Genomic DNA, 22806 nt, shown 5'->3' with positions numbered 1-22806 from the left:
AAGGAAAACAAAATCTTATTTTCCATGCGAATGGTTTTAAAAATCAGATCAGATGGCAAACTAGATACACCTCTAATCCGGATTGGCCAGAATCAAGATCACCCTCGATTGATCCGGCCAATCCAATCTCAATTTTTAAAACCCTGATTCTACAAAAAGAAAGAGCTTCAGTACTCCAACTGTCTTTTGGCCTGGACAATAAAATTTGGAGCTGTAACCATAATCATAAAATTAGACATTTAAGGTAGCTTACTGTACACTCACCCAACACCATCCCTCCCCCCCCCCCCAACCCCGCGCCACAAAAAAAAATAACATACTACGAAGTAGATGAAGTCCGGGAATATAAGGCCCTCTCTTCCTCAGCCTTGTTCTCCACAGCTCTTTTCTCCCTAGTAAGGCCCACCTAGACTCGGACACTGCTTGAACTTTCTCCATTAAGTATTTCCTGCAAAGCAAAGTTGAATCAAGATACAAGATACTGATCAGCCAATGGGATCAACTAGAATATGATATATTAGCATGATAGCACACATATAAGAATCATCATATATAGCAAGCCGATGATGAACAGTGCATGCATGGTTTTTTTTAAAATTGAGGCATTTCAAATATTTGTAATAGATCAAAATACCAAGAATATGTCCCAAAATGAAGATATTGCCAATATTTTTAAACTTCAAAAATATTTTTCGAACGTAAGTGGCTATAATCCCTGATTCGGCTGATATTTTTTACCAAAAAAGGGGGTGGGGAGCTATGAGTCACCCAGGTAGGTAATTTTCACTAGTAGACCCAGAGGAAATAAATTTATCCAATAATTATTTTAGAATTACTCAATATGCAATGTGAGGATTTAAGGTTCTTCCATATGCGGTTTTTAGTTCCCTGAGAAAATATGCTGACATTTAATGAATGCCCCAAAGGAGCAATCATGTTCTATGAAGCCAATACATAATTTTCAAACAACATGCAAATTTTCTAGGTCGGATGGGAAATAAAAGAAGCATAGCTGGATGCAACAAGGTGACAAATTGCACCTACTAAGACAAACAAAGACATAAGCAGGATCTGGAAGCAGAATAGAAAGTTGAGAGTGAGTACCAGCACTAGTTGAACATTGCCAACAAATACGGCCACTGGAACATTGTAGCTGAAGCAAGAACAGCCCAATTGTGGGTCCACAGTCTGAACATCTGATTGCAATCATTGTTTTCCCCAAAAACAACCAGAAGATGGTCTGAAACAAATACATATGATTCAAGACCCCAGTGAATCAAGTTCTGGAGGTCTTAAATTCAAACTTTGATCAATTCGATTTTCAACCTGTGCTAGTGACTTCTCAAGAATCAAAACCTCAACATGCATATAGCGAATATCAACTTGGGCAACCCTTGCACAAGCACGAAGCAGAATGTAGTAATCAGCATGGGCAGCGTAAGTCCTAGTACCTCCATTGTTCTTCCTCACATATCGAAGATAATCAAATCTTTTGAGATTGACCCTTGGAGGGATATATAAGAACCTGTTATCCTCCATGTTTGCTTTCATCTGTCTAAGGGCTCTATCCTTAAGAGTTCCTGCACAAGCACAACCGCCAGAAACTGAATTTTGTTCTTGTGAACATAGAGAGCAATCAACAGCATTCAGACTTCGCATTCCTTGTTCATCTCCGGGTTTACTGTGACCTATGGATGTATTGTCATTGCATCCTTCACCTCTGGGTTTCTTATTTTCTGCAGACAAGCCATTAACAGAGCCTTCATTCAATCTTTTCTGGTTCAAACCGTTTTTGCATCCAACAGCTGATCCAGATAATGTTTCAGAATCCTGAAATTTAGAAGGTAGTTTTGAGCAGCTGGTATAAATACATTGATTGGTAATACAAGGATGGTAATTGTGGAATTGCTGTTTAAGTCATGTGTAATTTTGTGCATATCATATTGAGTAATCACATTTTATTTGTATTAACTTTCTATATTCAGCATGCACATTGCCTTAAAAAGGAGAAATTCACATATACCTTCCCATAAAGGTGAACACAATACTCCAAATGACTGAAAACAACAGAAAGACTGAACTGCACCCAACTGAACACAAGAAAAATGCATCCAGAAAAACAAAGCCAGTAATATACATGAAACCAAATATCTATAACAAGAAGAAGACCAAGAAAGGAATAAATTCATCAACTATGAATCATGAACCAATAGAAAGTAATAAACTATGAATCATGAACCAATAAAAAGAGCAAGTAATATACATGAAACCAAATATCCATAACAAGAAGACCAAGAAAGTATAAATTCATCTCATATATATATATAACCCAATCTGACTCACTTAATGCTCCCCTCCCCCTTCTCTTTTTTCCCAGTTAGACAGATAACCCAATCTGAATCACTTAATGCCCCCCCCCCCCTTCTCTTTTTTCCCAGTTACACAAAGATACTCTCATACTCTTCAGTTCACCACTTAGACCCTAAATATTCTCCAATTCCTGAAAAGGGCATACCCAGTGCACAAGGCTCCCGCCACAGCAGGGTCTGGGGAGGGTCATGATGTATGCAGCCTTACCCCTGCTTTCTCAGAGAGGCTGTTTCCAGAATAACATGGACAATACTCATATAAAGTAAATAGTAATCAAAAAATCATAACAGTATCCTTGGTCAGAATCCATTTTAGAAATGAAGACTATCTTTAAGCCCACGTTTGGACAGGAGAGATCTAGAAACCAGGTTCTTGTGGAAGTATGGCATGTGACGAATGTTCTAAAAAATATAATCATCTTCCCAGGAGTGGACATCAGCTTGAGGGTTCCTCTTTTTGCCACTAACCAAACTAACAGTCGGGGGGAAAGGATTTTCAAATCTGTTGAGATTAATTTGTTGCTGCATCACCATCAGTATCTCCTACCGAGATGTCTAGGCTCTTACAGATGCAGGGAAGATAAGAGGAAGGGAGAGGGGGGAATCATTGCTCTAAGCCTCTGATACGGAACCAGTTGTGTCTTTTGCAAAACGGGGTTGCGGGAAGCTATGCATATCACTTGTGTTGTGTATAGTAGGCTGTCAGGGACTCGGGGTTATGTAGTCCTAGAGAGGTAGGAGACCTAGTAGGAGCCAAACAACCAGGACCTGTTGAGCTGCTGGTTAGATGAGGCAGAATTGAAGTTTTAGGTCAAGTTTAGGGTTAGGGTTAATGTAATAGGGATGTGTCTTATATGGTAAAGCTAGGCAGGAGTAGGGGAGCCTAATGAAATAGGTTTTATAAGTTTTGGATGGTTAGAAGTAGGTTAGATGGATTTGGGCAGCAACTAGGGTTAGGGTTTTGGGTTTTTGAAAAGAGGAAAGTGATGGAATCTAGGGTTCAGAGGTGGAATTAGGGCAAGGGCTTTAGGTCGAGTCCTCTAAGGGTAGAGAGGGTCACTCGGCCAAGGTATAGAGGTCTGATGAGGGCTGGATGTTACTGGACTATAATTTAGGGTTTGGAGTTTTAATGGGAGTTGAAGGGAATTAGGGTTTAGATGATGGGATGGGTCTGAAGTTAGGATCGAGTGGAGGGAATGCTATGAAAGTGCTGTGGTTAAAATATGGATGGATTCTGATGCTGGAATAGTGCTGGACAGAACTGTGAGGGTTTTGGGTTTAGTGGATCGATAACTTTAATGGTGGATGGCAAGGGGGATCGATGGGGCTGGGTTTAGAGGATTAGGAGAAGAAGGGGAATGGCTAATAACAGTAACCACTTACTTGGAATTGCAGGTCTTCAATGGAAGCAGCTTGAAGACAAGTAGCAGGTCCTCCTGATCTACAAGATGCGAAGGAGTCAACTGGAGATCCACCAGTCCCTTCACCTTGATATGACTCACAAGGCAACACTCAACAGAGCAAGGCAGCAGCAGCTATGGCAGCAAGCAAGAGATTGATTTTTGAATTCTGAATTGTAGGGGAACCTCCCACGAATTGTTATATTTATAATATGGCCCATGGCCTAATTCCTATTCAGCCTAGGAGTTTGAATCACTAGGCTGATTCCTAATACAAGTCACTCCCTCTATAGAAATCGTGGAGGGATGAGGGGACTAAAAAAAACCCTTAAAATGAAGGAATATTCTCTAAACAATAAAAGAATAAAATCACTTAAATTAGACCATGGTTGAACCGGTTCAATTTAAGGTTACAAAATAGACTAAGTATAGAAAATAAACTAAGTACGGAAAAATAAACTAAAACTAAGGCTCCAAACACTTGGCCCTAATCCTAGGGCTGCTGCTTCTTATTCTTGCGGATGTAGGCCCTTGGATCTGCATCACGGGGTATAGCCAAGGTCCTCATCTGAGTCATCACTGACTCTAGAAGAACTACAAATCTAAGCTCATGTATGTCTGGTAGAAATGCAACAGGGTTACACAACAATATAAGACAATTATTGTGGGTAACATGTGGCTTACTATGAATGTAATAAGCCCATATTACTATGAAGCACTGACTACACCTCTAGAAGAACTACAAATCTTTGCCTATCTCAAACTGTTCAACGTCCTTTATTTTTCCCTCAAGCTCAAATGTCCAATTTATCACATGGATATTTTATCTCCTCCAGTTTAGAACATGGAATCGATAAAGGCATATTACTTAGATAATGAATAGATGTCTGCTCTATAGTACTGTTTCCCCATCCCATTCATATAAAGGTGAAACCTAGCATTTCTAAAGGCAAACACCAGATGTTTTCTTAGATTGTCTCTGTGGGATTGCACTCCATTACAGGAACAGGATAGAACTCTCTCCTACCTTAGTTGTTAACAGCTTCTGATCTAAAAGTCCTGGTCAAAGTTGACCTTCAGGATATTTGTCTTAGGGATATCACATAGACCCCATGCAAATATCAATCTTAGCTTGCACATAAATCATAGGTGGAGGGGAACAATCATTGAGTCCAAAAACTGTGAAAATGTTATCCCACTACCCATCATAAGTTTTAGAGGCTGAAAATCCCTCCTACAGAAAACAGGATAACTTTGTTTGGTGCTAGCTTGCTTTGTCCTTTTAAGTTTCAGCTTAAAAATTAATCCTATCATTACAGCCTACACCCTTTTAAAAGGAACTACATTCTCAATCGACTTGAAATTTTATTATCCCCTAGACAATTGGACTCTAAGAGAGAACTATTTTTTATTTGCTCCACTTAATCTGCCACAAGTAATGTGCTATTTAAGTTGTCCAATATCATAAAAGAATAATCTGATTCTTATAAGAGTCTTCTTTCTTGCATAAAAAAAATTGTGTCCATTTTCAATTTAAATAAATTATTTTCCTGACAAATGACTTGGCTGATGGCCTTCTATACATCATGTCTGACAAAAAGGTGAACAAGAAATTTTTTTTATTTTGACTCATCCATGGAATATCTTTAATTTCTTATCTAGAGGTAGAAAAGTTAAAAATCACCACATGACACTTAACTATCAATGAGGTGGTGGGGGGGAGGAGGGTATGTGTTTGACAAATTGGGTTGCTTAGAGTGGAACTGGCTTTAACACCGAAATCCTACCATTCTTTACAAGGTGACTTGGCTGAAAGTCAGTGTTATCTTACTTTAGCTTATTTGTCATATTATGATTGACTATCACTTATGAGTGGTTGGCCTTAGTTGAACATGGAAACATCAAAAGGAGGAAATAATTTAATAATCTATGTTCTATATAATTTAATATGTAAAAAAAAATGTAGGTTTTTTTTATTACTAATGTACATGAAAATAAAATGCATATCAACATGTCTAATCAAATTAGGGGAAAAGGTACATTACCATGGTGTTTGAAAAAACAAGTGTATCAAAACACTTTATCATGATTTCTCATTTTCCTAGTTTAAATTGTTGAAAAAATAATGGATTATTTTAGTCAGTTTAATATCATAAATATTAAAACTATATTTATTTATTACAATATCACCTGCATTGCATACACATTTTGTTAGTGTGTATATATCCACTATATTTAGGGAATTATCTGGTTTTAACTCAAATATACTCATGTTTTGTTCTTGCCAGTTGAGTTGAATGGCATAACAGAATTGTGTAGTCAACCCCATTTAGTTGGATAAGGTCTTGTGAAGTTGAGTTCAGGCAACTCTCCTTCCAGCCAGAACATTCAATGGCCTCCACTTTACATGCCCAAAACATCTTAAAAGACTTTTCTCAATTGTTTACCTATTGGTACAACTTCCCCCTAATACAGAGCTCAAACATTATCAGATCAAGAAGAAGAAAACTCAGAACCAGTCCTAGCCCTGGCAATTCTGAGTTCAGATCAGTTGCTGGTTCAGACCAGAACTGGACCATTAGTTCACTGGTTCGTTGGCCTAAGGAGGCTGAAGGCTTTCTTCACTTTTCTTAGCTAAATCAGTTAGGAATTTCATATGCCTGTAGTTTTGATTTCCTTTAGAGTTCTAGAAACCTTAAGTTTCTAGAAGTTTCTAGACAGTTTCTATTTGTTTTTTTAAACTTGGTTCTAAAGAAACCTACCCACACTTGGGAGAGTTTCTATTTTCTTGTTCTCTGTTGATATTATAAATAAAGGAGAAGGGGACTCAGACTCCCACGTATTGACAGCAATTTAGTTTCCTGCTCTTTGTTCGGTGATGAATCTGAACCAGCTCCTGTGGTGAAGCAGAAGCCTCTCTAGATGGTGAAGCCAAGAGCTGACTGGTGGTGAAACCAGTCCAGACCAATGGTGGTGAAGCTCCGGTCTCATCCTTTCTTCCTTTCTTCTCCTGTTCTGGTTTCTAGTTTTGTTTTCTTGCAATCCAATAAGTCTCCTGTGTGAACTGTTTAGTTATTCTGCTGAGTTTGATTCTGAAATTTGGATTGTTTCTTATCTAGAAATTCTGGGTTATATTACTGCTGATATCCCCAACACTAATCCCAACTCTGACACTGATTTCCATCCTGTTAAGATAGTCTGCGATACCCTATTTCCTGGTTTTCTGATTTCAGTAAAAGGCCTGCTATAACAGCGGATTCAACCATCTGATTTGGCTCAAATTTTGATAGTTTGTTCTTCCCCACAGAAGCTCCACTCAACCAGGATTTAAGGCCAATCAGCCTTGATTTTTTCTCACCTGCTTATTTGAGATTTCCTCTAATTTCTATTGTCTGTCCTATACTGTTATCATACATACAACTGTCGGATCCCCTTGGGTCTTGGGGATTTTTTTTCAGCAGTTACAAGCATCCTTTGACCAGCTTTAGTAAGAAATAAAGCTGAGTGCTTTCCTACCTAATACCTTCAAAATGGGTATTCCAATGTCAACTAAAGTAGCACCACCAAACTACATGCTTTCGAGTAAGAAATAAGGTCACATGAGGTCACAACTTTTGTTAGGAAAATTACGAACCGGTTTGCTCACATAGTAGAGGGCCAGGTATTTTCCCTTATGAAGTGTTTGGTTGTTCTTAAGCCTGTGCGGTATGTTGCAGACCATGAATGATTCAAATTGACAAGTGAAGGTACTACGAAGGTTGTCTGCCCCAAGTAAGAATCTTTTAGGCATATATGTAAATGAGCACAAGTACAAATTTTACGGAGATTCCAGTCTGGTGGTTGATAACTTGACACCATACTACCATAGAGAGACAGTCTTTCTGAACCATTCACTGATAAATTAATTAATTCCTTTTTTTCTCTTAATAAACAATAAACTTTTACTAGTATGGAGGAATCAAACATTAGTAATGCCCATTTATAACTTATCTTCCCTTCTAAAACTGGGGTATGACACTTGCACCCCTAAAAAAATTATTGGATTGTGCTAGAAACGAATCTAAGAAGATAGTAGGGAAAACATAGACTAAGAAATATGAGAATATCCATAACAAATTACGCACAAATGAGGGGGAAAGATATGTATAAACTTAGCTAAAATGAGGGAAAAGAAGAGTAGAGATTTCAACCATATTAGATACATTAAAAGGGAGCATGATAATGCATTAATAACTGATGAGGAGATTAAAGAGAGATGGAAAAAATATTTCTACAGCTTACTACATGAAAAAAAAAATACAAGTAATAGGGTTTTAGAAGGCTGTAATAACCATCAAGAAACCGCAAATCTTAGATATATAAGAAAAATTATAGTGTGATGTAAAAAAAGCTTTAAAGAAGATGAAGATAGGTAAAGCAATAGGTCCAGATGGTAATATGGTATTCCAACAGAGGTGTGGAAGAGGCTTAGGAATTACATGAATATTTTGGCTACTTAAGCTGTTTAATAAGATCACGAGCACAAGAAAAAGCCATATGAGGGGAGAAGAAGCATCGTGGTACCAATTTATAAGAAGAGTTGATATTCAAAGCTGTAATAATTATAGAAGAATAAAATTTATTAACCATACTATAAAATTATGGGAGAGAGCAATTGAAACCACCTAAGACCAGAAAATAATATTTCAGATAACCAATTTGGTTTTATGCCAGGAAGATCTGTTGTGCATGTGTTGTCATTGTTGGCAACCATATTGGTAGACAGTATGTGAGGTGTCTGGAATGCTAGTGACATTGTACAGCTGGCAGTGAGAAAGGGCACTGAACAGAATGATATGTTTTATGGCAGTTAACTTGGTGGCAGCAGCCTACAGAGGTGTGGTGTGGCCTATGATACTCTAGGGACATGTACACATAGTCCATACAAGCAGGGGTAACTTTGAAGCAAATTTGAGGTGGCAAGATGGCAGATTTGGAAGATGGGATGAGCTGGAAAGTTGTAGAGCTCCGAGTCATCTTCCAAATGCAACTGGAATTGTGTCAATCTGACACTGGACGAGGAAGTTATGCCTCTTGTATGGTCACCAAAAAAGGCCCAAAGTGTTCGATAAAATGTCAAAGTAAAGTGGTACACACTTTTCTGAAGTCAAGTAGGGTCCACTGATGTGTTGGCATGGGGGAGAAATGGTTTTGTTGTATTTGCTGTCATGGCGCATTGCCACATGACCTGGTGGAGCCAGCCCAGTCAGCCATGCATGCCAGCTCAGCCATCTCACAGGCAGGGCAGCTATGCCCACAGGTCAACAGGAGCCTGTGCGGGCACACCTGCAGCTGGAGAGAAGAAAATTGAAAAGGAAATGCTCTCCTTGCATTAATGGCCATCCACCAAACATTTTTTGAAGATTCATTGCTCCATTAATGAAGTTTGAGTCTAGTGGTTGTGCATGGATGTTGATATGATGAATGCAAGGAAGGAAAGGCTGGTGAGCATTGAAGGTCCCATTAACACTTTGCATTTGAAGGTTCAAATTCTACAGGCAGAGTGGGAGTTGAAGATTCTAGTGAGCAATGGAGGATACCAGACTTACCTCAGGATACTAGGAACAGCGACAGAGCAGGGTTGTAAGCTTTTCTATACATTTTACCTGTTTCAGGTTCATTCTTGTATCCATGTATTAATGCTAGCAGTAGGGTTATATGTTGAGTACTTATGCTAGATAACGTTCAATGTAGGGCAAATTTATAAGGTCATTTATCCTTTATTTTGGGGTGTTCAGTGGGTGTTGGACACTAATAGTTATACTAGCTACCTGAACTTGACATAGTTGTGCCCTCCTAGTTGTATGTTGGGTAAAAATTGGGTGTATTGACTCCCACCTGTGGGTGCAGCTGAAACAGTAGTGTATTGAGTAGATACAAAGCCCTAGTGGCACTACTCCGGGGATGTAGGCATCTTATTAAACCTCGTAAATATACCTGTGCTGTGGTTGTGCTTTCTGTTTGCATTTGTGGAGATAGAAGTATTTGCTTGCAGAATGGGCATGCACTGCTACGAATGCCTGGCCACATAATGGTTGCAGTGCGAGTGTGCATGCGACTATCTGTTTATCAGTATTTAGTACCAGAACCAGAAGTACTGTGACAGTATCAGTTGAGTGGGCAGGAAAGGAAAAAAAAATTTGATTCACTGATTCCCCCCTCTCAGTGACAGCCATAGATCAATAAGATCAACCACGGAGGCTATTTATTTACTTAGGAGACTAATGGGAAGACATAGAGAATGTAACAAGGATGATGCATGAACACTTCCTTGGACCGCACCGAACTTGTTTGAGAGCCTCAACTGAGAACTGTGCCCAACTTGGGAATTTGGGATTTGGTCTAGTAGGATAACTATTTATTTATTTTTAATTATCTTGTAATCTTTTATATCGGAGCTTTAGTTAGAGTTACATAATTAGGAGATAAAGTAAGATTTTACTTCTATTTCAGTTTTAGACTACAATTAAGAAACTTTCAATTTCCTTGTTAACTCCGTCTTCCTTTATTTCGTATCTCCTCTGTTCTGTCCTATTGTGGCGTAATACTGGTTAGGTAGGCTGTTCGAACTACCAAAGCCTAGTTGATTGGCCCTGAGTGTTGGGTTATTGAATCACCTACCTAAGGCAACTCTAACCCTAGGTTCCCATCCCCAAAGCCCTCCTCTTCTGTAAGAGATTCACTGAAGAGCAGATCTGGTCACACCCTTACTGCCAAGTCTGTTTTCAGAGATTCATCTCTCTCGGTTGTTGAATGTTGGAACAACCAGGGGTTGCATTCAGGAGGGTTTTGGAGTAGGATCCTTCGACTGAAATTTCATGGGAATCAGGTTAGTGATGTAGGAGAAAACTCACTTGGTTCAAGACTTATTTCTCCGCCCTTTCTGTTGCCGTGAGGTTGGAGACAACCTTTGTCGGTTGTTCTTCAATCGTTTTGCATATTTGGTTTGCCAATATTACCCCTCCCTTTATTCTTAATCCTATCTTATTTTATGCTAAGGTCAGGATTATCCTTAGTCTTTAATTGCCAATTCCTATCATACCCTTCCTTCTCCATTCTACCTTATTCATCCTTTAAGATTCTGTTTATTACAAGATTGCGACTCCCCCCTTTGCAACTTTTGTTATATTCACCAGAATGCCATTTTATCTCTACTTTTGGCCACTATACGTTTGGGTGGGCGCATAGGACACCGTGATCGCCATCAAAGGATCTCCATATGGTCTTTTATGGACTTAGAAGAAAACTATGATAGAGTCCCTAGAGAATTAATTTGGCAAGTGTGAGAGAAGAAAAGTATTTCAAGTAAATATGTGGATATAGTTAAAGATATGTATAATTGTGTAGTATCATGTAATCTGTTGGGGGGAAGGGTACGGTAGTGAATTCTAAATTGCAATAGGAATACATCAAAGATCAGCTGATTCACTTACACATAGGGTTAGTTAGGGATATTTTGTAATTTGAAGTTTTATTGTATTTTATTATGTTGAAGATAGATGCGTTAGTACAATTAGAGTTTGAGTTAAATTTGTTTCCAGTTTCAAATTACAAGTAGGAGACTTTTCCTCTTTATATACATTATACAAGCATGAAACCAACGTTTACGCAGAACGGAGAAGGGTATGCGCTGCCTCTCATCTGATGAGGGGGGGGGGAATATATATATATATATATGTCATTCCCCTGCTTTTCTGTTTTTACTCTCCCCCTTTGTGTTGTCGTGTGCACTCTTCTAGTTGACAAAAAATGTTGCAAGCGCCTAGCCAACACCTTAGGTACAAGATCAAATGGCAGTAATTTTTCATTTTAATTGAGCTGAAAATGCAGAAACCTTTTTATAGGTTATATGACACATTTCAAAACTTTTCTTCCCCAAGAGAAGTAGAGAAATTTAATTGGAGCTCCAATGTGATGGTCCAATAAGTTGACATATAAAAGTTGGTCAAATAAAATGAGATACTTTTGTAGGCTGTCTTAGAGGATGAAAAAATCGGAAAATTAAACAAAATTCCACTTGAGGAAAGTACTTAAGTTAAAAAATAAATCAACACTTAAAATACATAAAGAAAATCAATAACTGTCATACATCACCTCTTGATTCTCATAAAAATCCCATAATTGTTCTATTATCCTCTCTTCCTCGTTATCCTCAAAGGATGGTGCTAGCCCAGCAAAGACAACATCCTTACTATATTTGAGAAATGTCTTTAGGTTTTTGGAGTACTCTGTCAAAAAAATAAGGGTAATATTACTAAGAGTCCTTGATAAAATATTACAAACATAAAAAAAAATACCCTTGAAAGCAGCAATATCCTTTGACATTACTCTAGTTCATACATGTGTTGAAATAAGGCTTCAAATAGTAAAAACTGCCCTGCAAGGAGTTACCGTACGAGTCAGAAATACTGTCATATGTTGCTTCAAGGCCACGGAGAAGTGCTTCTGTGTCCAACTCAGATTTCTGAACTGCTGAAGAGCTTCTAAGCTGCTTCATACCATTTTAAAACATATCAGTGGGAAATAAGCTCTCTTCTGTCATTGCCAATCATTTTAACACATGCAAAGTCAGAGGTTCTCACCTGGTTGCAGGAAATAGAAGAGATACCCGAACCAGAAAAACTTTTTTCCCACATCCCGAAGCCCTGAACATTATACAGAATCCTAATTGCCACTATTAATATTGACATTACACAAACACGAATTGGAAGTCTAAATTGATTTACTGACAACCACAATTCAGGAGGCATCAACCACTCATAAATACGAGATGCATGTGGAAAAATCTTTTCAATTGGAAGGGATAGCTCTTTCAGGTAGCGGTTCGCTATTGCATGGAAGTTCACAGAAGGAAGTTGTAGACCAATAGCCTGAGCAACAGAGGCCGCCAGTGATTCTAATTTGCGGACGCCAACAGCTTTTAAAGGCTTGAACATAAAACTTGAACTTAATGGGCAAGCCAATGAAGGGTGTCCAATGCATTTCTCGATGTCCTCAAAAGCAGACAGATACGGAAGCTTCCCTTCAAGAGACCACTTAAATATATCTGTTGGTAGGATAGCCTCCCTAGCAAGATGACAAGCAAGAAAAGAAACTGCAAGAGAATAAGATATTGGGATTGTCCTTTTCAAAGATCTAAACCAAAGGACCACAGCTCTGTGCCCAAGAATATTATGGGGTTCTGCACTATACTTGGCACGAGGCTTGCAAACTTTTAACTCACCTGCAACCAAGAAGATTGGATACCAAATGAAGGACATACATGACAGGAAGAAAAAAAAAGGCACTTAATGAACTTCTGTTGCAGATTTGATTCTCCAAGTGATCAGGCTATTAATGGTATTCTGACCAATGGTAAATTCTTGATTATGTCTTGATTTGATTCTTTCAAGATTCCTTTGTTCCTAAATCGATTGATCCTTGTTACTCTTCTTCTAATTGCCAGCAAATCTTATTAAGATGTGCTTATTTCATTGCTGATTGATAACCTTTGTTGATTTGAGACTAATTCTCGATATTCTTGTGCTAGTGTTAAGATGAAATTTGGCCAATGAGATGAATGTGGGTCTCAATAACAAGAAACACCGATGCTCTTCCACGTTTAGTATTTACCAATGTGTATTAGGTTCCAAAACCAGTGGAAAGCCACTCCATTATGATGACTACCATTTACTCTTCCCCATTACGCCACGGATACAGAAGATAGTACCAATAAGTAGCTACTATGTTCAGGTTCTGTAAAGAGTGCATTCTAGCAGCAACATAAAATTTTGAAAAGTTCATTTGGTAGTTGTGGACAATTCAAATTAAAATAGCAAACAATTGTATAGTCCAAACCCACCTATTTATTTTTCCTAACTCAAGGGCTTTACAGCCTAGACAATTTTTGGAAATTGGAATGCATCATGGCAGCAAATAGCTAAATATGTAAAGCTAAGGGAATAGACAAAAAGAGATAGAGGAGGTGTACTAGCCTTCTTTTTGAGAAACCTCAGAATCCTCAATGACTTTGTCAGCCCACCCAACGTCGAACACCCGTGATGCTGCAACAAACCGCATCCAAATCACCCCAGCCAAGCCACAAATCAAGGGACTGACACTGAATTGATCAACAAGAGCCTGACACTGGAACTGAATCATGAGTTGAATGCCCATGACGTATCTGATTCTGATCTCAGAGCAGTACTGCTCAGGGCTCGGGGCCAAATCAGTCGGGATAGAAGCAAAATCATATGGCACAGAAGGTTTCGATTCCTCAACATCAGGTTGCTCCCTCTTGATGGGCTTATTAGAGTACTGATTGTCGGTTTGTGTGAGGGATCTCCAGAAGTGGGACTGGGACTGAGAATGCGAGGATGGGAGGAAATTATCGGAGAAGGGTTCGGTCTTGACAACAGAGTGGTGCTGGTGTTGGCGTTGTGAGGAGCGGCGATTACTAGACAAGTAGATGGCACCACGAGCATCGCCCACATTCATGAAGTCCTCATCAGCAACACCCGTCTCCATGATGTCATCGGCTTGGGAACCACACCTTCGACAGTAATAGAAGCCGTCGGAGTTGTCAAACTCCACATTGCCACAAGCGAGGCACGTCAGTCCCTCCACCATGGTTTGGAGGACAATGTCTGGTAGACTAAACTGTTTCTACCTGAAATCAAAACAGGTAACAATGGGCACACAATTTTGAAAATCAAAAACAAAAATCTAAAATAAAAAACAAAAATCTCAATCAAAATTGTTACAGTCAATACTAATATATCATCATTGTAGTTGTCACAGCGCCAAAGCGGAGGAGGGTTGCCTAAGTGCTTAGGCGACAAGGCGCCAGTCGTGTATGAGTGGGGGATGCTGATGTATCAAGGAATTGCAAAATCACAGAATTACATAACAAGTGAATCATATAATCACAGAATTAAAAAATCAGTGAATCACATAATTATAAAATTATAAAATCAGTGAGTCACATAATGATCATAATCACAAAATCACATAATTGCAAAACATATACAAACAGATACATTGCATAACTAATACAAACTTATTAACAATTTACTTTAAATCATAGACTTCCAACTACCATAGAATTTTGAATCATGGAATTACAGCAGCAGCTGTGGTAGAAGCCAAAGCCACCGGCCAACACTAGCAGAAGCCAGCCAGTGAGCCACCACTACTGCCACAGCCATAGAATAAGGCAGGGGAGGAGGAGAAAAATGGAGGAAAATAACAACACGGATCAGAGAAGGGAAGAAGAATGAGAAGAATAAAAAAAGAAAAAAAATGCAGGGAAAAAGAGGGTTTCAGGGAGGAGTAGCAGCCAATGGAACAGAGAAGGGAAGAAGAATGATAATAATAATAATAATAATAAAAGAAAAAAAATGCAGGGAAAAAGAGGGTTTCATGGAGTAGCTGCCAACGGAACAGAGAAGGGAAGAAGACTGATAATAATAATTAAAAAAATGCAGGGAAAAAGAGGGATTCGGGGAGGAGCAGCAGCCAAAGCCACCTGCAGAAGATAGAGGAGAAGAAGAAAAATGACAAGGAGACCGTTCCAAAGAGGGTTTCCTTTTCAGAAGAACAAAAAGAAGACAGACACAGGAGGAGGACAGAAGAAATAGAAGAAAAATAGAAGCCAGAAGAAGAAGAGGAGGAAGAAAAAAGCAAGAAACATGTAGGAACTTAGAGCCCGCTTGATAACCTTTCTGCTGTTTTTGTGCTGAGAACCAGTAGAAACAGTTTTTCAGTTTCTGTGCTGAGAAACAGCTTTTGCAGCGCTTGGTAAACCTGTTACCGTTTCTGTGCTGAGAAACAGCTTTTGTAGCGCTTGGTAAACCTGTTCTAGAAACGTTTCTAGAACACAATTGGAACAGTAATGGTGTTTGATAAAATCTGTTTCCGGAAATATGTTCTTATACTGTTACCAAGCATTGCCCTACTACTAGGGGTGTCAATGGGTCGGGTTGGGCAGGGCCTGCCCTAAACCCTAACCCAACCCTAGAGGCCTTAACCTATACCCTGACCCTGGCCCAACCTTGGCAAGGCCAAGAAACCCTCAACCCTGACCCGACCCTGCCAAGGTTTTCCCTAACCCGACCCGACCCAGATAGGGTCGGGCAGGATCGGGTTGGCCCTGATTGACCCTGTCCCTGACCTTGACTTTATTTATTTATTTATTTTTTTGGAAATGGTTTTTCTTATGCTTGTAATTTTTACTATGTCAAAGTTGCTCAGATTGTAATTTTCTAGGATTTGTCAGCATTGCAAGTAAAATATTTTAACTTAGTTTGAAGCAGTAAAAATGAACAGCTTATACACAGTGCACTCAATGAATCTCGTTAGATTGTCCTATGGTCAATCTCGATAAGGCACCAATCATGTTAAATTCAAACACCATGACCGATCAAAAAGCCAACTAAGAGAAAGAAACAGGGCAATAAGCTCACAATACTCAAATTAAGATCATTAAAGCCTTAACCAATATAACATCTGATACAAATATAAAAAATTCTGAGTATAGAGTCTGAGTAGTTCATGCCGAAGATACCCAAGGTTAAGACCCACTCCAATCCACCTCTCTTGAAACCTTATGAAAGCAGGTTTCATACTACATCATATCATTATTTAGTGTCACATTAAGCTGACAAAAAACAGGGGAAGCATCATCAATCTCACGACTGTGTAACCATCACACTAACCCGAAGGTCGGGTTACTAAAAGCCACACAAAAAAATATTCAATAATCCAAAATAAATTTAAGAAAAAAAATTATCTAAGAAAAGACATGGATTTGGGTATGTATCTGTTTCCATCCATTAATTCAAAAGGATCTCTGTTTTACATTCTACACCCAGTTTTGTCGTCCATGCCTTTGCCCTCTGCCACAGAGAGCTGCAAAAAAAATTATCTACAACAGCCCCATCTCCCCAACCCCCCTTCCGATTCCAGCAGTAACAACCTATTCTCCTTTTATTACCAGCCTGTAACAGCGAACAAACAAACAAGCAAACAAAAACCCTGGACTTCCACAGCAAAACACTCCTCCCTTCGACTCTCATTCACATCCAATTACTTGACCCCAAACCAGATAACCTCTTCAATTTTCACTGAAAATCACCCCACCCATTTGACTTTTAAAAAAAAAACCCACTGTCGATTCCTAGCGAAAACGCCAACCACCCCTTTTTTTTCCTCTAAAACTTCGATTAACCCCTTCTAGGGTTCAACCCAGTGAAAAGAAAAAAAAAAGGAGAAAGAGCAAAGAGAAGAGAGCGAGAGACAAAACCAAGAGAGAGATACAGAAGAAGAAGAACAATCAGACATGAAACATACCTAATTGGTTGAAACTCGCCTTGCAGTTCTCCTCTTCAGCCTTCTCCCCCAAAGTCCAAACGAGAACGATAAATGAGACTAATCCAGACATCGCAGAAGGAAAGAGATGGGGTTTGGAGACTCCTCGTCAGCCTTCTCCTCCAAAGTCCAAACGAGAACGATAGAGAATAGTTTATTTTAATCCAAGATTTTAGGTTCATTTAAAAAATAAAAATAAAACACAAGAAGTCGATAATGCCCCGAACCCTTGTTCGATACCTTCTCAACACCATACACATCGATTGGTCTCCATCAACCATGGGTGTGGAAAAACTATTCCCTTGGTCGTGGGTGTGGGAAAAACTCGGTACACAATGGATAAGGGTCTGCGTACACAAGTGTTGGCACCAAGTGAGTTTGCATCTGATAATTCTGGCCTAATGGCCTTCATCACTTCAGCGTGGGATGCCTGAACAGCTGTCTAGCTACTGCATTCTCATAAATAAATAAGGCCGAAAAGAATGCTATTTGGCCGTGTGTGGTATGTGACTCTTGCGCCTAAACACAGGGCCATGCGAAGTAACAATCGTTACCACATGAAAAGCGAAAATCCTTGAAGGCGTGGTGGTGGTTTTGTGCGGTCCTATATCTAATGCAGGAGCCGCAAGCCACACATGACCAGATAGCTTGATCTTTCGCATAAATAAATAAAGGGAAACAATTTAACATGAAACACAATAAAAAATAAAGAATTAAGGAGGTTTTTCTCCATATGAACGTCTAAGAGCTGGTTATTGTATTAGGCCAGATTAGACTATTTCGCGTCTTAAAATTTTGATACAATTTTTTTTGTTTTATTATCTTACTCTCCTTGGTTTTTGTACCATTGATTCGGTATCGACCAAGTAACAGTATCGGCCAAAATGGATATGATGGCGATCCCTAAATCTATGTGAATGCCACAAAGAGGTAATTTTGGACCTCTTATCAATTAAAAGAGTGTTTTTAGAGTGTTCTCTGTCTTGGAACGTGGCTTACACCAATACTCCTAGATCTATCTCTCTCCTTCCCAACAAAAAGGTAAAAATGTTATTTCCTAAGGGGAGGAGGAGAGCTACTCAATATCAATTTAGAAACAGAAAAAAAAAAAAATTGTTCTCTATTGAGACTTGAGAGTGTAGAATTTTTATCACCTCAAATTCGATGGAAACTTTGTGTACAAGATCGTGATCATCACACCTCATGTGTTCAGTATAGAAGGGCATTCATTACAAAGCATGGCACAATCTAAGGGTCAGTTGTGTTAGACATTTGAAAACCGTTGGATACAATAGGTAATGGTTTAGTTTGGGCTGCTGTCCACATAGTCGACTTATATCCAACTACAAAATTTGCTAAATCAGCTGCCACTCACCGACTTAAAAGTTGAAAACACAATGGAGAATGTCTATATTTTAATATCTAAAGTTTTTTGATATGTCTAAAAGAAGCCCGTCTAGCTCAGTTGGTAGAGCGCAAGGCTCTTTACCTTGTGGTCGTGGGTTCGAGCTCCACGGTGGTCGTGTTACTAAAGAAATAGGTTTTGACCTTGCTTCTAAATTTGCATGATCCGTTTAACCACTAACGTATATTTTATTTCTTGTGGCTTGCTGTTTGCACGTAATCACTTTTATTGTTCAAGAAAGTAAACCTAATCTTACCTCGGTTTTAAGTAAATGGGAAGACAAAAAAAGGGTACTATTCTCATATAAATTGAGGAATTTTTTTTTTGAAATACATGCTTCTATTTTCGGTATCCATGCATTGCCTTTGAGTTGAAGCCTTGAAGGTGATATCATGAAAAATATAGCCTTTCGAGTCATCTTTACGTCGGTGAAAGAATCCGGCCGATTAGAGTTCGGGAGAGAGAGATATGGTCAATTAAGTCCAAGGTCTTAAAAATTGCCAAAAAAAAACGGGAACATGTTTTAAACGCGTTTAAAATGGGAATGCTTGCCGTTTACCTTTTATTAGTGTATATTTGAGAAACATACGACAAAACGTGTTTAAAACGGTAAAAAACGGAAACGTGTTTAAACGCGTTTTTGCTAACAGTGGTTTTAACTAATATCTTTCAGTGGGTGGGTAGGTGTTTTAGGCCTCCTTGAGACAAAGGATGTCATTACTACAATCTTTGAGATAAAGCACAGAATCACCTCACCAATTAGAAGCTGCCACATGGCCGGCCTGATGTCAGTCCAAGAATCAAACTGAGCTGAGCAAGAAATCGGGCCGACCATGTCCCCAATAGGTCGCCTAACAGAGCCGAGCTCACACAAGTAAGCCAAGCTGAGGCCGAGCTCTGAACCAAGTTCACACAAGTCAGCCCGGCTAATCCGAGCTCACACAGGTCAGCCCGGCTAATCCGAGCTCTGAGCCGAGCTCACACAGGTCAGCCATAAACTTCTGTCTGAGCCTACCCAGGATAGTAAGGCCGAGGTGACTGCCGAGATCGACCTCCCATGGCCGACCTCCATGGCCGAGCTCCTAGACCGAACCCTCCACCAAGGTCATCACAACGGCCTGCCAGGAATCGCAGAGCCACGTCAGCACCGCTCGAGTATCCCAGAATAAGGATCGAGCCACCATCCCAGCGCGATACGGAATCACACTTTACATGGACTCTTACCTTAATAAGAGTCCGACCCCGAAAATGACTCTCCACTTCGCTTTATACGAGAGAGCCTTCCAAAAGAAAAACTCCTACCATACTAGGACTTTCCCAACCGCCTCACCTCATCCACGCTCTATAAATACCCAGGTATGGAGCACAATTCCACATCTCACTTTTACTAAGCTGTTACATTGTTGCACTAGAGACTTGACTTGGGCGTCGGAGATTCCTAGGTCGGAGCCACACCGGCTCTCTTGCGCTCATTCGTCTTTTTGCAGGCTCATCTGTGTGCGAACCGGACGACAGAGGTTTTCACATGCAATAGATTTGGCGCCGTCTGTGGGGACGACATCAACAGGTCATCGTCGTTTCTACCAACTTCAAGAGCAGCAACAATGGTGCACATGAGATCAGGGCAACATGGCTCGACTTCCCGTGGGGATGAGCTACAGCCCGTTGTGCAGGCGAGGCGATCACCACCCCCTGAAGCCTTGCGGCAGGGCGCGATCGAAGGACCCCCTCGGGCAGGGGGTGCGCAGCCCAGCACGGGTGCCGCGGCCAATCCCATTCCCCCGCCAGAGGGTGGGAATGGTGGAAGTGTGCTCGACACAGCAGCGGTTGACCGAGCACAAGTCGAGCCAAACTTAAACTGGCTGGGCCTACCACCGTCGCAACCCTTACCGGAGAATTTGGACCCCGAAGCCCCGATAAATAATCGGCAAGTTATGGACTTGCAGCTGCAGATGCTCCACACCAACGAGATGTTGCGTGCTTTCATAACCCAGATGGCCCGGGGTGGGCTGATGGACCAACCACTGGTCGCGCCCCCTCCAACCCCGGTGCGCGTAGAGGGAAACTTGCAGCAGAGTGGTGGCCGACGTCGGGCCGAGCCAGGCCGAATCATCACACCCGTCTCTTCAGAAGACTCCTCCTCCACGCCCTAGTAGAGGCGCTCGACAGGATGAGCAAGAGCGTCACCGAAGCCCGGGGGCAAGGTAAGAAATTGAACCAGCGGGCTCGGTAGTAAGAAGGTCGGTATTTTTCGGTAGGCTCGGAGAAGACGGGCAACCGAGGGGAAATCGAGAACCAGGGAACGAGCCAAATGGGAGACATGTTGCGAGGCAAGGACAAGGATCTCGCCATAGCCCCTAGCGTCGAAGCCCGCCTCCCCCGAGAGGAGTAACAGAGGAGCCCCCATGGGTCCAATTTCTAGGTGGAAAGAAAAATAAGGAGGGATGGTGCTGACTGAGCCGACCAGAACGGTCGACCACAGCGGGAAGACCGAGCATATCGACCCCAAGCTGAAGGACAAAATGGCCAACCTAGGCCGAGTGAACAAGACATTTTGCACCAGGTGGACAAGCCGAACGGCCGAGAGCATGAAACCTAGCTGAAAAAGCGGTTACGAGACTTGGCCGAGCAGGTTGAAGGATTGAAGAAACAGGCGACCCCAGACGCCTATTCGCTGTTTGGACGACGCCCTTATCCTCCCGAGATCATGACCGCGCCACTACCGGTTGGGTTCAAACCTCCTCCCTTCGACCGGTATGACAGAACGACCGACCAAATGGATCATATCAACTACTTTAATGCGATGATGACCATGTAGGGGGAATCGAGATTGTTTCTTGTCAGGCTTTTCCTGCATCCCTCAAGGGCGCGACGACCTCATGGTTCTCCTGGTTGCCACCGAACTCCATAACAAGCTTCGCTCAGCTCTGTCGAGCATTTGTCATGCGCTTCTAGAGTAGTATGAAACACAAGAAGACGATGGTCAACCTCCTCAGCATGAAGCAAAGGTCTGATGAGTCGATCCGAGCATTCATCTCCCGCTTCAACAAGGAATCCTTAGGCATCAAGGATTTGGATGAGGCCATGGCCCATACTGCGATGAGCAACGGGCTCGCTGACATGGACCTCATCAAGGACTTGGCCCAGAAGCCGACCAAAAACCTGGCTGAGCTCTTGGAGAGGTGTAATGAATTTGCAAATATGGCCGAGGTGCTCCAAGCTCGAAAGGGAAACAAAGGCCGAACCGATAAGAAAAGGTCGACGACCGATGACTGCAAGGAGGACAAGTGGCCCAGGACAGATCGCCGAGCTGAGAGATCAGACCGAGCTCAGAGTCTCGATTACACCCCATTGAATACCTCGCGCAAGGAGATTTTGATGCAAATACAGGACGGCGGGTGATCCGCCAGCCCAAACCGATGCAAGCTGGGTCATCTCGGAATCCCAACAAGTATTGTCAATTCCACAAGGACACCGGTCACGACACCGAGGATTGCTATCAGTTGAAAAGAGAAATCGAAGAGCTGATAAAAGCAGGGCACCAGAAGTGATATGTCAAGGGAGGCCGAGAAGAACATGGGGGTCGACGACCTGAAGATCGCGATCAAAGGAGAGCCGAGCCGAGGCCCGAAAATAGGCGAACTGAGCGAGACGAAGATAAAGTCCGAGCTAAGAAGAAAGAGGACAGATCCAGGCCGAGCAGTGACAAGGGAGCTCCCATATACACTTTCCTCGGAGGGCCCGGACAAGAGTCTACTCGAAAGGCCAAGGTAAACGCGCGGTTCGTTGGAATCGCCAAGATGCCCACCAAGAAGCTCAAGCCAGCGGCGACGATCTCCTTCACCGAGGCCGACCTCGAAGGTATAAGTCTGCCTCATGACAATGCTTTAGTGGTGTAGGTAGAAATTGCAAAGAGACCCGTCCATCGAGTGTTGGTCGATACCAGCGCATCCGTGGACCTTATGCTGCTAGACGCATATCGACAATTTGGCTTCGGCGATGAAGCACTCAAACCGGAGGGCACCTCACTTCATGGGTTCTCGGGAGCTGCCGCGACCATCAAGGGCTCAATCAACCTGCTGGTCACGATCGGACAAGCCCCATGTCAAGCGACGATCCAGGTCAAATTCATGGTAGTACGGTCAGTGGTGGCCTTCAACGCCATACTCGGCCGCCCATCATTGACCGCTCTCCAAGCCATCATTTCACCGACACACTTGAAGATGAAGTTCTCTACCGAGAACGG

At 41.3% G+C, this 22806-nt stretch overlaps 1 protein-coding gene and 1 non-coding gene across 2 annotated transcripts; one reads left to right on the top strand and one right to left on the bottom strand.

Annotated features, from left to right (window-relative positions):
• Positions 1 to 436: 436 nt before the first annotated feature.
• On the bottom strand, positions 437 to 19160 carry LOC122666637 (TATA box-binding protein-associated factor RNA polymerase I subunit B-like). Its single transcript, XM_043862675.1, has 7 exons — positions 19150 to 19160; positions 13783 to 14456; positions 12391 to 13031; positions 12200 to 12296; positions 11903 to 12036; positions 1105 to 1830; positions 437 to 448 (listed from the first exon to the last, which is right to left on the bottom strand). Exons 2-6 carry the CDS (start codon positions 14414 to 14416, stop codon positions 1261 to 1263), a joined length of 2076 nt encoding a protein of 691 aa, XP_043718610.1. The 5' UTR covers positions 14417 to 14456; positions 19150 to 19160; the 3' UTR covers positions 437 to 448; positions 1105 to 1260.
• TRNAK-CUU lies at positions 18606 to 18678 on the top strand. The gene has a single exon. It is a non-coding gene; the product is annotated as a tRNA-Lys (tRNA).
• Positions 19161 to 22806: the final 3646 nt, after the last annotated feature.

This window comes from Telopea speciosissima, chromosome 7, assembly GCF_018873765.1.
Source record: "Telopea speciosissima isolate NSW1024214 ecotype Mountain lineage chromosome 7, Tspe_v1, whole genome shotgun sequence".
In the NCBI taxonomy this organism is placed as follows: Eukaryota; Viridiplantae; Streptophyta; class Magnoliopsida; order Proteales; family Proteaceae; genus Telopea; species Telopea speciosissima.
The sequence above is the reverse complement of the archived record's forward strand: the minus strand, read 5'-3'. Positions and strand labels throughout refer to the sequence as shown.